This window comes from Cynocephalus volans, chromosome 7 (assembly GCF_027409185.1).
Source record: "Cynocephalus volans isolate mCynVol1 chromosome 7, mCynVol1.pri, whole genome shotgun sequence".
NCBI classification, from domain to species: domain Eukaryota; kingdom Metazoa; phylum Chordata; class Mammalia; order Dermoptera; family Cynocephalidae; genus Cynocephalus; species Cynocephalus volans.
The window spans coordinates 14,068,035-14,083,274 of NC_084466.1; the positions used below are offsets into that span (position 1 = coordinate 14,068,035).

General features: G+C 37.8%; 1 protein-coding gene across 9 annotated transcripts in view; it reads left to right on the forward strand.

Moving 5' to 3' along the window:
- The window catches only part of DOCK9 (dedicator of cytokinesis 9), a 271,464-nt gene that overhangs the window by 89,006 nt on the left and 167,218 nt on the right, over nt 1-15,240 (forward strand). For 6 of the 9 annotated variants that reach the window (XM_063103054.1, XM_063103058.1, XM_063103057.1 and 3 more), the window contains exon 1: nt 12,874-13,111. The exons of the other annotated variants lie outside the window; for them this stretch is intronic. In XM_063103054.1, the coding sequence (XP_062959124.1) occupies nt 12,986-13,111 (126 nt within the window). In that variant the 5' untranslated portion in view covers nt 12,874-12,985. Of the gene's footprint in view, nt 1-12,873; nt 13,112-15,240 lie in introns of those variants that run through there. 9 annotated transcript variants of the gene reach the window in all.

Sequence of the window (15,240 nt, forward strand, 5' to 3'; positions counted from 1 at the left end):
TGCTCTAACCAAATTGTAGTTGCTTTACATTATAAATGTCATTTCTCACTTATGACATGATCTTATTAGGTGTACATTAGGTGGACTTCCATTTGATGATCCAGGAACCTAATTTCCATATATCTTTCAGTTGTTCCGTTGCCAGGGTCTCCTCAAAGGCCTCCTCTGGGTTCCCTGCATCCAGAGGACACACAGGTGGAGAGGGAGAGCAAGGATGATGGAGCAGCATGACCTGTGACTCTCCCTAGACTTTACTACCTTATTTATTTATTTATTTATTTTTTAACATCCCTTTGGCTAGAACCTAATTACATAGTTTCAGCCTAACTGCCAAGGAGATTGGAAAATGTGGTCTTACTTTCTGCCTAGGAAGAAGACAGGAATGGGTGCTATTTAGTCCAGCTCTGTCCAATAAAAATATAATATTTTTATTTATGCAATTTTACATTTATATTTAATTGTAAATATACTTGTATATGTAATTTATATTTATATATGGCATTTTACATTTTCTAGTTGCTGCATTAAAAAAGAGAAACAGATGAAATTGATTTTAGTAATATATTTATGAAACGTATTCAAAGTGTTATTCAACATCTAATCAATGATAAAACTATTAATAATATATTTGCATTTTTTTTGGTCATACAGAGTCTTTGAAATACAGAGTGTCTCGCACATCTAGGTTGATTAGCCATATGTTGAGTAGCCCCCATGTGGCTGGCTAGTGGCTACCATAATGGATAGCACAGGTCTAGCCAGTCCCTGCCACACTTGGAAGTGAAATTACTTGTTTGCATCCCTTTTAGACCATTTTTTAGATACCTTACTATACCTCACGAGACTGTGAGTTCCTTACATCTCATTCCTTGCACAGTGCTCAGGGGTTAAGAAATGCTTGCTGAGTGATTGAGCAGGCAAGGGATTTAGTGCATGAGTTGACTCATTTGTGAATGAGTTAATGAGTAAATTTGGGAGAGCATCCTTTTTGGTTCTTTGACTACTTTAGTAGAAGTTTCTAAGGCGTTCTCTTTTGTGATAGGTGCTGGGTTGCACAGAGTAAGACAAAAATTAGTGTCACAGTAGAAGGATAAAGTGAGCTTAATTAACTGTAGTGCTAATATGTATCACTGATTTGAAGAGAGTTTGAACTAAAGAACTTGACCATGGGGTAGTCTGGTGTCTTCATTTTGTTGATGTGTGTTCCTGAGATAAATGGAGACTTGGAGGTGGCACACCGGCTCTGGGGAGCTGAATCTGCTGCTTAATGGCTTTAACTCTATTGCAATAAATCTAGAAGTCCTTTGTTTCCTCCTAGTTAATGAACACCTATTGTAGTATGTGTAGTATTTGTAGGTATTTCAAAATGAGATGTTGGGGAAAGTGTTGTTTAACACATGCTGCCAAACAAAACTTGTTTAAAAATTTTTTGTTTATTTTACTATCTTCAAGTGTTATATCAGAGTAAGCAAGCTCATGAAAGTTATATTAATACAGTGTGTAGTCTGAGTAACCGATTCTATTTAAAAGGAAAATAATAGTACAGTAAGCCTGTAATATTGGATGGGGCATTTTTTTCATTATTGGCCTAATTGCTGTGAATTATACAGGATGCATATGGAGGATGTGACTTTGGCATGGGAGAAGGGAAATCCTTAGAAATGCACGTCACTTTTCTCTAAACAGATTGCTTCATTGCTTTTAGTTGGCAACCATCCTATAATGATCACAAATTTGAACTTGAATGAGAGCTTATAACTCAGCCTGCAAGCAAGTAAGGTGTTTGTGATGGGATTGTAGGCAACAAAATGCTAGGGCTGGTTTTATTTTAGATCCTCTTTAGGTAAGTATACTGCTAAGCAAGTGTTGCAGTTCGTGATCACACCATTACAAATATTTGAGAGATGTGTGAAGCTTGTACTGCTCTGTAGGCCCTTTCTTATTGGTTTGAAATGGAAAGGCATTTTATTTTTGGGGTGAGGGAAGGAGCAGGGGAGGTGAGAGACTGATGATTCTCCACAAAGAGAATCATCCAAAAAAAAAAAAAAGGTCAGCCAAATAGAAAATGATCAGTCATTAATGAGTGGGCATCTACTCTGGTGTTTTGAGTAAGGCTAAGGTGTATGTTCCATTCTGTGGAGGAAAAATACCATATACCTGTGCAGAGATATTTCTGGGAACCCATCCATGTTTCCCTTGTATTGGATCTGCACTGAACATTGTGAGTATTCTTCCTTATCTTAAGTTGTTATATTAAGATCAGGGATTCCTAAACATAGATGCAGCATAGGTATCACCTGGGAACCTGTGAAAAATGCAGATCATTGGGCCTCAGCTCATGATTCCAATTTAGAAGTTCTAGGTGGGGTCCTGGAATCTGTAGTATTATTATTATTTTAAAAGCTCCAAACAACTTGGCACAGAACTAGGTTTGACAGCCCCTGCACAAGTTGGGTCTTGCCTTGTCTCATTTTAGCTGGAATACAAAGAAGGAAGACATTCTTTAGGACTGAGTAGTCTGCAGGGAGGAGAGACCTTCAAGCTGAACCTTGAGAGGTGAGCAGGCATTTGACAGTCGGCTAAGATCAGGAGGAGGTGGAGGAATGTTCCAGATTGACAGACAGCATTTCTGGAGACATGAAGTTGAGGCACCGGGAGTCAACACAGTGTTCTTTGTGCAGAGGTTCAGGGTAAGGAGTAACGACAGGGCCAGGTGAGCCCTGAAGTTAGTGGGTGAAGGATTGACCTAGGCCAGTGATTGCAGTTCAGCACATGAAGAAGCTGCCCTACCGTGGGAGCAAGGTCTCCAGGCTATACTGTTCTTTCCTTCCTTCCTCTTTTTAGGGAATTAACATGAGAGGAAACGCATGTTAATTCATGAGTTTCCATACCACCAACCATTAAGGAGATTTGCCTATGTGTGGACAAGAAAATAAAATAAAAAAGGTTTCAATAGAGTAGAGTTTTGGTCCTTTGCCCAGGTTGTCCTGTGTTACTTATCTTCCAAGGAAGAAGAAGGCATGTTGGGCTTGAGTTTTAAGTCTTTCAAGTTGTGGATGGTATCTGAAGATCTTGTCACTTGCGGCTTTAAAAATAGGTGTCGATTTTATCTTTACTGTCAAAGAAAGTAAAAATTACCTGTTAATCTGTTTAAAGTAGTTTTGCCATATTATAGCTTCGTGACCTTGGACTAATTCTTTAACTCCTGTGCCTCAGTTTCCTCATTTGTAAAATAAGAGACCTATTTCAGGGTTGTTGGAGGAATAGATAAAGTGCTTATCCCGGTGCCTGGCACAGAGCAAGCCATATTGGAACCCGAGGGGGAAAAAAATCAATAATGCTGATCCTGTTTTTATTTGAAGTTTTAATTTGTTTATCATGGCTTTTTGGGTATTAATTTTGATTCTTATTTACGTATTTCACTATAACATTATCTTGATTACTGAATTTTTTAGCATTCTTGTACATTTTCTTCCTGAAGTGAGTACCTTGCTCACTGACTCTGGAGGAGTTACTATGTAAACATTAGCTACTTTAATGGACATTATTTTAAAATGTTTCCCAAATGGTAATAAGTAGATTAAAAAAAAATTTTTTAAATGTGTGTAGTTTAAAGTAATTCATTCTTATTAAGGAAAGTTTAAAAAATACAGATAGAAAGAATGGAAAGTAAAATCCATTTGTTCTATATTTCAAACACAACCACTATTAAGATTAAATTTCCTTTCAGTTTTTATATCCTGTTATCTTCTGTTGTAATATTTTCAGGCCTTAGGAAACTCTCCAATATCCTTTGTGGCTCCCCTAAGGAGATATATGCTCAAAAGGGAGATAAAATTATGTTTGAAATAAAACTTTAAATATTCCGATCTATTTAATTACCAGGTTTTAGATTAATTTTGGAGCATGACTTCAAAGCATAGCTATGTGAACTTTGGGTATTTAATTTATAAGAGCATCAGTTTCTGTAAATAATAATACCTAACTGTAGTGTTATATTATAGGGTTAAATGGAACTAAATTAAATAAGAATGTATGTCAGGTGTCTAGGGGCTCGATAAATGTTTTCCTTGGTGACCCGCTGACACAGTTATAATAAAAAAATACGTACATTGACTTCTAGCTTTAGGTCTTGGCAAAGCATAAATGGAAGAGTGTGTCTGGAGAGTTCCTAAATGCTTTGTGTAACATTGGAAGCCTTGTTTATTTTGTAATTAACCTGTTATTTTTGAAACAAACAACAAAAAGGCTTTAAGACCTGGCCCTTCTTTGTAGAAGGCCAGTGGAATATTCATATCCACTGCTGTTCCAGTTTTCAGAGCTTGGTTAAATGTCTCACTGTCTTTTTTAACCACACTTTTTCTGGAAGTTTTTTTCCTTGTTTGAGAAAGGAAAGATGACTCCCATTGTGTTGCATCTATAATTCTTTTTAAAATTTTTTATTTTAATTGGCAAACAATAATTGTATATACTTAAGAGGAGCAATGTGACATTTGGATATATATTTGCATTGTGGAATGATTAAATTAAGCTAATTAACATATCCATCACTTCACATTTTTATCAATTTTTTGTGATGAGAACATTTAAAATCTAATTTTTAGGCAATTTTGGAGTTATTTAGAAATGTAACAGAAGTACCACATTGGACTATTCCAATAGCTTTAGTAAAATGGTTAAATATACTGCAGCTCCATTACCATCACCATCAATTTCTAAGTTACATGATGAGTTTTGATTTGGCAGCAAAGAGAAGAGGAGCTTTGATGGCCCTCCCTGACATTCATCCTCGTCATCTATCATGTTTTTATCTCCAACTCTAGTTGCCTTTATTCGCAGCATATTTGTCAAGAAATTTATTTAGTTTAGTTACATATTTTTACAAGCACTCGGGGGGAGAGGTTTGATTTTGCAGGATATGTTGCCCAGGAGTGACAACGTGTGAGCCCCTAAAACTGTCTGGCTGTGTTTTCTATTCCTTGGTGGTATGTTAAATTTGCATAGGAAGTCAGTTACAATGAGTGTGGAGGAAGCAGAAGGCCCACTTTTAGGCAACAGGATGAGAAAGGATACATCATCTTTGCTGCTGATGATATTATCTTATGGAAGGGATGTAACTTACTGCTTTTTGGGAATAGGGGACTTCCCAATTGTTAGGAAACTGATTTTACTGTATGTGACCTTTGTCTTCTAAATGCAGGCTAGATTAAGTCACAAGTGCTAGGGGACACTCTGCAATCCCCTTTGCAAAGTTTCCACGTGGTGGACTTTCCCCATGTAACCTGGGAGTGTTTTCCTTTTTGCAGAAGTAGGCCTCCAGAGGTTGCCTGGAGTCCTGACCCCCGTACTCCCCTATGTACATAACTGCTTGTCATGAACATGACTACTGGGAGTAATCAGAGCCATGTGACCCATGCTAGCTCGTTCCATCTCTATCATCTCTAATCAATTTTTTTTTTAAGGATGGTCATTTCTTTAAATAGTATTTTATTTAGAGGTTAAGAGTAATCAGAAAAGTGAAATGAAATTGTACTTCTAGGCCAGAATACTACTTAACGATAATCTCTATTCATTAAATACAGCTATTGAAGAAGATTCTGGAAGAGAAATCTATGATGCTATTTTTGAACTATCATCTCTAATCTAGATGATCCACTGGCTTTGAACCTTGTAAACACTGATGGAACTTGCTTTAAGTAAATTTAACATATACAAATAAAGATTTTACAAAACCAGTAAACCTGGAAGGTGGTAATTTATGTTTTTCATTAGGATGCTTTGGGAGGTGGACATGGAGAGAAGTCAGAGAATGAACATGTGTCTTTCATTTATACTTGAAGGATGTATTTTATTTAGAGAGAGAAACTTGAGCGGTTTTTGTTTTTCTCACCAGGAATATGTTCTCTGGCCCTTAACCTCAAAGTCTGTGATATAGTAAAGAACGTTAGAAAATATTAGCTTATGTGAACTTCTGTGAGGTTTGAGTCTGTAATAAATCATACCAAAGTGAGGCAGCTTCCACATTTATCCTGTAAGCAAACATTTATGGGTTGCCTACTGTGTACACAGCCCTGTGTCAGGCACTGGTGGACATAGCCACTTGCCCTCCTCTTCCAGTGCTTAAAACTGACAAGGGGAGATAAAGCATGCTCAGATCACTCCAAACAAGGTTGTGACCAGGAGGGAGTTTAGTTTCCTGAGAAAAATCTCAGGCATATTATGTTTTTCTTGGCTTTGTAAATTTTTGTCTGTAAAACAACACTGCTGGCTGAATGATCATTATCATGATCAAAATGAATTGATAGTTTACAGAAAAGCTATTGGTATCCAGAGCTCTATTTCCAAAATGAGGGTGATCCCAACCCTTCAGTAAATTCATTTGACACAAATGTTTTTTGAGTACCTACAGTGTTTTAGGACCTGGGGTTAGAGCAGTGAACAAAACAGGCAAAAATCGCTGCCCTCACAGAGCTTTTTTTTTTTTTGGCAGGTGGGGGTGGAGTGGGATGTTAGACAGATATTAAATGAGAAAAATAGAAAATAGAATGCCAGATGGTGATAGAGCCTATGGAAAAATGCAAGCAGGGAAAGGGGAGAGGGATGTTGCAGGTGGGGGGTGGGGCTGTCTTTACTGTGAAGCTTCTTGAACATTCCTTGGCTGCAGGCAAAGCCTCCTCTACACAGCAAGGCAAATGCTTTATCAACATGACACTCCTTTAGTTTTCTCATTTGGAAACAGACACTTCTTTGAGGCCTATCCACTGCTATCCCAGCACTGTGGGACTACTTGAGACAGGATAGTAGGCCTCCCTACTTTCTTTACCAATAGCACATGTCATTTGCCAGCCTCTTGGCTCTGCTCTGTTCCATTGGAAATGAGAATCTGACACATTTAGAAATACATCCATTTTAATCTTTGTGTTTTTCTTTTGCATATAGTAGGGCAATATGATTTTTAAATGTTTAACATTCCTTTGGGTGGTTTGTTTTTCCCCAAATGTTACCAATAAGGGAAGTTCTAATAGTTAATATTATATATAAAGCTGGAAAGATCTTTTCGTGCAAGCTTTTTGTTTTATAGGTGAAGTTTCTGTGGCCCAGTGAAGTAAAGTGACCTTTCTAATGTCACATAGCTGTTGAGTGGCATAGTGGGGTCTAGAACCCAGTGGGAGCTGCTTCTATACCATTATCTTGTAATCCAGCTCGTTCATTTATTTCTGACTAAAGAAGTGATAAGCGCTTTTGAAAAAAACTTGCAAAATATAGAAGATTTTAGAGAGAAGGAAAATCACTAATAGTGCCATATACCAAAGGTAATGAGTAGTCCACATTTTTTTTCAGCCTTCTGTGTGTGTGATATTGTAAGCATTTTCTTAATGTCATTAAAGAGCTTAGAAAACAATTTTTATAGGTTATATTATTTGCCCTGTTTTGGAGAAATAAATATTGGCCTTGGGTTGTCCACCTGGCATTAGGCTTCATGTAATGACCCATTTGCTGACTTGGCTATCAGGCAACAAATTAGTAGACTGTGCATATGTTGACACTGCTGATTGCCATCTAATGGTTGTTTATTTAACTGGTGCCTGTGTTTAAATTGCTGTTGTTATCCCTACTTAAATGGAATTTGAACCTGCCAACTTGAAGAGATTTGTATCCCAAAACTTTGATTGGCTCTCCAACTCTGCTCTCTGACCTCAATTTTTCCTTGTGCAATGAGTAGAGGGTCTTCTCTGAGAACTAGGTGATCTCTGTGGGCCTCTCCTCAGAATTTTGTATGTAATTTTAGAGGATTCATGGGCCACCTTCCCCCCACAAGTTCAGCCTTGGATTCCAGGCTAAGAAACATTAGACTAGATGGTAATGCAGATTACATTTCTGTGATTATTTGATGAAGGTCTCTAATGATAAAAATGATTGAGGTGGGCATCAAACTTTATATCAGAAGGTATTATTTTTTATATTAACTCTTCTAAGAGGTGCTCAAAGTAATCCTCTCTCCTCCTCCCACCTCTACTTACTCCGCACGTATTCTGTCTTTTTGTTGCTTTATCTCTCCTCTGCTGTAATTGACTATTTACTACCTTACTTCCTGAATTTGTTGCCTCTAATGCTGTCCTGTTCTTCTCTGTTTTGCTTTTTACTTGTGCCTTCTACCTACTGTGTTTTTGTTTCTCAGGAGGGCACATCATTTTCCTGACACTTTTCTTTGGCCAGCAAACTGTCCAGTAACAATACACTGGAAAATCTTTAGTAATTTGCTCCCTTTTGCAATTTTTCTTAATTTCTGCTGTTTCTGTTTCCCCAGAACAGGGGGGAAAAAGGAATGATCTCTTTGGAGTAGAGACATAAATACATAAATATATTTATTTATGTGTATTTTTTCTTTTGCCTTTAAAGTTAGTTGTTATATTTTAAATATCCCAGTATGCCAAAAGCCCCTAATAAAGAGAGTAAAAAAATTCCATTAGGTTGATAAATTGATATTTATTCCTTGTACAGTTATTCCTTGTGGCTATTAGCTACAGCAAATATCATTTCAAAATTTATATAGATTCGTTGCTAAAAACAAGTTTATTTGTACTTTTTATTTATTTTATTTTATTTATTTATTTTTTTAGTCTTTTTCGTGACCGGCACTCAGCCAGTGAGTGCACCGACCATTCCTATATAGGATCCGAACCGCGGTGGGAGCATCACCGCGCTCCCAGCACCGCACTCTCCCGAGTGTGCCATGGGCTCAGCCCTTATTTGTACTTTTTAAATGTTTGTTTGTAGTGTTTCCAAATACACCTTTGTCCCAATAAATATATTGCAGAATACAAGTTTAGCAGGTTTTGTAAAATAACATTTTTTTAGCTGGGAGAAAGGAACATTTTAATTGTTAGTAAATTACACATTGGGTTTTGACTTATGAGCAGTTGAAAGTTTCTGCCTAAATTTGGGCCTTTAACAAATGAAAATGTTTGCATATTTTTACAAGTACTCCATTTCACTTTAGGTCTAAAGATGTCTAGTGACACAAAACTGACATCAACATTCCATTCAGCAAATATATTTTGAGTGCTTTCAGTCCCTAAGACACTGGAGACTCAAAGGAGATTAAGATACAGTCCCTGCCCTCAGTGAATTTACAGTTTCACTGAAGAGTTTAACAAGAACAAACTTAATGAAAGGTAAATGGTGAAAAGCTCCATAATAGAGGTAAAAGTAGTAACCAGAGGGTTAACAGAAGAGGAGCTAATTCTCTCTGGCTGGGAGGATCAAGGGAGGTTTCATAGGGAAGGTAGCATTTAAACAGGTCTTGGGCGTGAGTAGGAGTGCTCTGGGTGAGAGGCTCCTTCAGCTTCTCAGAGTGTGATGGAAGTTTATCTTATGGGAGGAAGAGAGAGATGGGGTTTATGTGTGAAGTTAGCCTTCCTTGCAGTCAAAAATGGTCTTCATAAATTCCTTAAATTTCCTGTAAAGTTTTCATGGGTTTGAGTACCCAACCTGTATAATAATTTGTATGCATATTAAAATTTGAGAACTAAAACCTATATACAGAAGCATTCATTCCGTCCTGCTACTGAAGTGTTCCTGCTTCCCCTGTTTTAACAGTCAAACTCTATACCCTTCATACATGTTAATAGATGTGTTTGTTATTGTAAGAGTTAAAAAAGTTAATGTGTGAAAGAACTTGTGGTTAGTAGATAGTAGGAGCTCAGTGAATGTTTGTGGACTTTGAATCCAGGGGTTCAACATATACCTTGTTCTTTGGAATGTAAAGGAAACCTTGGCCATCTACTTCCTGTCCTTCTGAAATGGCATTTCCTCTAGTGGCTGCGCTGACCAGATGGCATCCTCACGTCCTTAGACATTGATCTCATGAGCCCTTTAGAGAAACCACATCCTATTTGGAGGTTTAGGATCCAAAGTTGAATGCTGCGCTATGTGACTCTCCTTCAGATTTCTAAAGTGTTCATCTGTCCTAAATGACCTGAGAAGTTATGTAGTGAGAAAACTGACAATAGTCACTTTCTTCCTCTGAGCCCTCAGAATTTCCTTTTTTCAAAAGTTGGACCCACTGGAAGGTGATAGACTTAGATAACTCACTTGCTCTAAGAATTGCTTTACTTGAACTGGGATTTAAGTATAATACTCTGAGACTGGGGTAAGGAACAGCTGTGTGAATTTTGCTCCTGCATTTCTTATAAATTATGGAACTGATCATGTTTTCCTTTTTGTCCTGGCTACCTGGGAGGGAGCTCAGAGCCAATTAATAGTTATTTCCTTGATTACAAAAGAAATAAAAAGTCATTGCTAAAAATTTTGAAAAATATAGAAAAACTTAAAGAAGGTACCTGGCTCATGGCATAAACGTAGGGTTCAAGAGGAGCATTTGAAGGCAGCTGTCATAATCAAGCAGGAAAGAGGGAAGAATGGTTGATTTTAAATTGCTGAAGTACTTTTAATGTGTTGTAGCAACATGGTTGATGGAATTGTCATTTTAGGTCACACAACCAAAGTCGTGGCTTTAACCCTAAGGTTAATTTCTTCAGGTTAGAATAATAACAGAAACAACAGTAACAGTAGTTACCATTAAATAAACACCTCCTATGTACCAGGCACTTGGAGACCTTTTCACCTCTTTACTAAATTCCCCTAGTGGGATTAATCCCAGATGCTGCCTTTGTCGTTATCTTTAATTGCTGACTGGTGATCAGTATTGTGCTTTTTAACAGTTGAGCATAGTTGGAATAAACTATGGTTCAGCATAGTATATACATTACGGTTAAGAGTGTGCACATTGGAGCCATAATGCTACTGCTTGCCGTGTAACCTTCTGCATGTTTTTAATCTGTCTGTGTGTCAGTTTCCTCATCTGTAAAATGGAGAAAATCATATTACATAGAGCTTTTATAAAGATTAAATAGATTAGTATCAAGCAGGGCTTGAACAGGCTTGGGGTGCAGTGAGCACTTATAGGGTTTGTCAAATAAATAATCTTTTAAGTTTCTTTTTATTCCTTCCAGAATACCAGGGTATTTTGACCCAACGAATAGGATAGCATTTCTCCTCTTAAAGTCCAGAAATTTTGATGCCCTAATGACTCAAGGAGTTTGAGGAAGAACTGGGCTATTTAGAATTTCTTGAACCATTTCAAAGAAGTTTTCGAGTTGTTGGTTATACTGTACTTTACTAAGGCTCAAGTTTGTCTATTTTGTGCTGTGGCTCACCCTTTCTTACTTCCCTGATTTATAGGACATTTCTAAGCTTTGATTTAACTGTTATTTCAACTCCATATATATGTAATTGAGACTCTGGGTATTTTTCTCTTTTCTTGTAACTTTACAAAAATAGATTTTTAAAATTCATAGGTCATTGTATTTTGGAACACAGATTTAGTAGGAGAGCTTATATTTACCCTGAAAGTTTACCCAAGGTTGAGAAATTAGGTAGTTAAAAAAATTATTATAGAAGCCACTAAATTTTTTTATGGACTCATTGATCTATTGTGATTTGTTACATAGTTAATATCCATACTCAGAAGGATTCCTGGTGGTCATGTGATGGCGACTCCGCTTAGATGTTGAAGTAGAGTGGTTGCAGCAGGCTCAGGTGGGAAGAAGGAGGCCGTGGCCCAAAGTGGCATCTCAGCTGCTCCACCATCTCTTCTGAGCCCTCTCAGCCTTAGTTACTTTGCCTGGAAAGTGGGAATATTTGTACCCATATCTTGTTTAATAGTTTTTTTATTTCCCTGGGTAGCATACCTCTGGCACTTACTGTTGCTATATGATAACTATGTTCATTGTTTCCTTACTCCTCCTCCTTCTATTATCTACTGTTATTAAATCCCTCCTGATTTCAAGGACATAAACAGAGTAAGTAAATGGGAGCAGCTCTGTAGCACCCCAGTAAGTGCAGAATAATATTTAACCCTGCCTTTAATGCTCATTTTCCGTGTAACTTTTTAATAAATCTCTTAACATGTTTTAATTTTTCCTCAGAGATGATTTTTCTTTCTAAATTACTCCACTGTTAATGTGAGGAGATAAAAAAAATAGCAGACTTTTGAAAGTGACCCAGCTACTTTCCTGTGCTTTTGTGTATATCTCTGTTAATGATACCAATTTGCTATTTATGATGCCCATTGCATTGCCTTCTCAATTAATTCCTAAGATCCTTGAAGGGAGAGACACTGCACCATATACTTTTACTGTGATCCTCTCAGTACCTAGTACTGGGCACATTTCCTTCTGGTACCCACACATACCTATTAATGGATTTAAAGAAATATTTTGTTTAATAAAAGCATTTATTATGATACATGATATCAAATGAGAATATTTGTTGACCTCATCTTTCTGGCATTAAATAGTAGATAAATTAAGTTTTGCATGCTGCAGTATGTTATGGGTAGAGAAACCCATGAGGTGCAGGCTACAGGAACACCCCTGCTGGTTGCTCTTCTCTGCTCTGTCATCAGGCAAGCATTTGGTGTTCAGCCTAACACAAATGAAAGCATTCCAAAACTGTAAGAATTTTAGAACAGCCAGATGACTTAGCTGTCTCTAGAGCTATTTGAGCTTAAGATTTGAAGTAATTATGAAGGAGTCTAACTGTGACTGGTTTTCCTTAAACACTGCACTATTTTGATTCGGATTGATTTGGCCCACGCTGTGTGGAACAGACACAATGAGGCTGGTCTTTATCGGCGAGGCAGTACACTGTGTATTGTTCAGTTTTGGGTTTGTTTTCCTTTGGCCAGCAAGTGGGAGCCTCCCATTTTCCGAGCAGGAGTAACACCCCTGGAGGCTGGCCTTTGCTGTCATGCTTTCCCACCCTGCAGGCTCTGCACACCCAGCCAGCAGGGCTGACCACTTGTGCCTGGGAAGCCGGTTTCCTTTCCTTCCTTGGGCCACTGGCATGTGTGTGCCTTGCACAGCCAGGGGCTCGCAGCTGTCCCAGTTGCAGACTTTCGGACTTGTGTTTTCAGCTGAGAATGCAGGCTGATAAGTGCAGAACAAGTAGTAGAACTGTCAAAAAGGAGCTGGTGATCGAGTCCCCTCTACGATACAAGGATGTGGCTCAGGGAGAAGTGGAAGCAGAGAGCCCAGGCCTGGTGCTGGTAAGAGGGTCTTGACCGAAGTGTTGCTCTGTCTTCCCCATGCAGTGTTGTGCATGTGTGTGCTGGGTTGATGCCTTTTACCTCTGTTTGATTTTAAAACCTGCTCTGCTGACTGTCTCTGTGAATCTTCTCTTTCTCTTTCCCTGTAAGTTGACTTTGGTTCCACTTTGATTCTTCTTTGTGAGAAAAGAAATGTTGACATTTTGTGGTTGAACGTGGTTTCCAGGAGGCTTCTCTGTATGGAAACAATTATGTGTTGTTCAAAATTAATGTCCTACCTAGCAGCAATGATTCCAAACGTAAACCTAATTTCAACTATAGAGCTGGAAAAAGATGTTCTTTGCAAAATTAAAACATTTTCTACATCACCTATTTATGTTATTGAGAAAATGAGGCAGATGTCTGGGGCGGGGAGTGGAGGCAGGTTAAGGAACATAACTATTGAAATTGCATGTGTTCTCTGTCTCACTCATTTTAGCAGGAGGTTTGCCTTGAACAAAGTAGGAAAGAACCAAAGCAGTGATCCAACTGATAGAAGAATTTCTGCTCTTAACATTAGCTAAACTCTTAGCAGTTTGGATAAAGTCAAGTGCTTTGGTGGACTTTGTAAGGGAGGAATGTGAAAAATGGTTGTGGTGTTATCATCAATGAGTAGGTTGTGCTTCTCTCTTGGAATTTCTTTAGTACAATAAAGGCACATAATTTTTTTAAGCAAGCTGCAAAAAAACACCAACATGCACTGCAGAGGGGACAATTGAGCTTTTCAAATTATCTGTTAAAGGGATTGTTTAACTTGTACTTAGTGATTTTATATAGTGATTTTTTTAAACATGGAAGTTCAGTTGCTATTACCATAAAGTGTTTGATTACTAATTTCTTTAATTTTCAATTAATGTCTGTAAGAGTCTGAACTTAAACTTTCCTATAATAGATTTGAATTGAACTGCTTTCTTCTGTGATGTGTGAGATTGTGTTATATTGTATTGCCTTCAAAATCACATTGCTAACCCTGAACTGAGAAAGTCAGTAAAATATGGTGATCTTTTTCACTGCAGATTTTCATCTTAGGAGACTTAGGTTTCTTTCTTTTCAGCCTCCAGTATATTGTTTAGAACTGTTATTCATTATCTCGGATTCCTTTCTGCTAGTATAATAGCTGGTTTATCTATTGAGTAGCTTGAGCCGCTTAAGTGCTATATAGATTTAACTGCTTAAAGCTCCCAGCTGATGTAGCTTATAATTTCTTGGAGGAAGTTGTGTGGTTTGGGTTCCCTTGTGAATATTCTTAAAAATCTTCTGTCAGTGATTCTCCAGATGTGCAGAAATATTTGTCTAGAGGGTTGAATACACAGTAGAAAGATGCTGCGTGATTTTTTTTTTTTAATCACACAGGTGACTTTTTAAAAACTTCTCTTTTTAGTGCTCAAAAATTTGCTGCTCATGTTCCAGTTATTTGTTGAGGCCAGTTCTCATTCCAGGCAGTTCCTTGGGGAGATCTCTTCCCACTGCAGTGGATAAGGCTGCGCTGGCTGCAGCTATACCTGGCGGAATGCTCATCAAGGCCCAGAAGCTTTCACAGAGTGGAGAGCTCTGGCTGTGTGCACCTGCAGAGAGGTGTGAGTGAGAGACAAAGGTAACAGTGATACAACAAGAAACTTTGTCTTATCTGACAGTGTTTCTGTTCTTCCAGCACAGTAAGCAAGATAAAAAGAGCTAATAACAGATAAGAGAAGCAAGGATATTTAAGCTGTGCCTCCGCCCAGGGCAGATCTCCTTACCTGTGACTATGGCTGCCCACGGCAAAGGAGAACTCAATAAACTGCTTGGAATACAATTCGTTACTCAAAATAACTTTTTGAAAGTATGCAGACGCAGCCATAAGATCTGTTTGTTATAGCCCTACGCACTATTTTGTCAGTGGCTCACATGCTTGGTAAAGAATCCCCATCTGTCTGTTAATTGGAGTGATTTATACTGAGAAACATTAAATGTAATTCTCACACTTTATTTAGAAGGTGGGGTTTTGAAATCAAATTGCTCATTTTAGTTATGTGCATAAACAGTCCTTGGGGGAAATATTACATAGTTTAGGAAGGATAAAAGTAACTAATGCATGTAACAAGAAATGC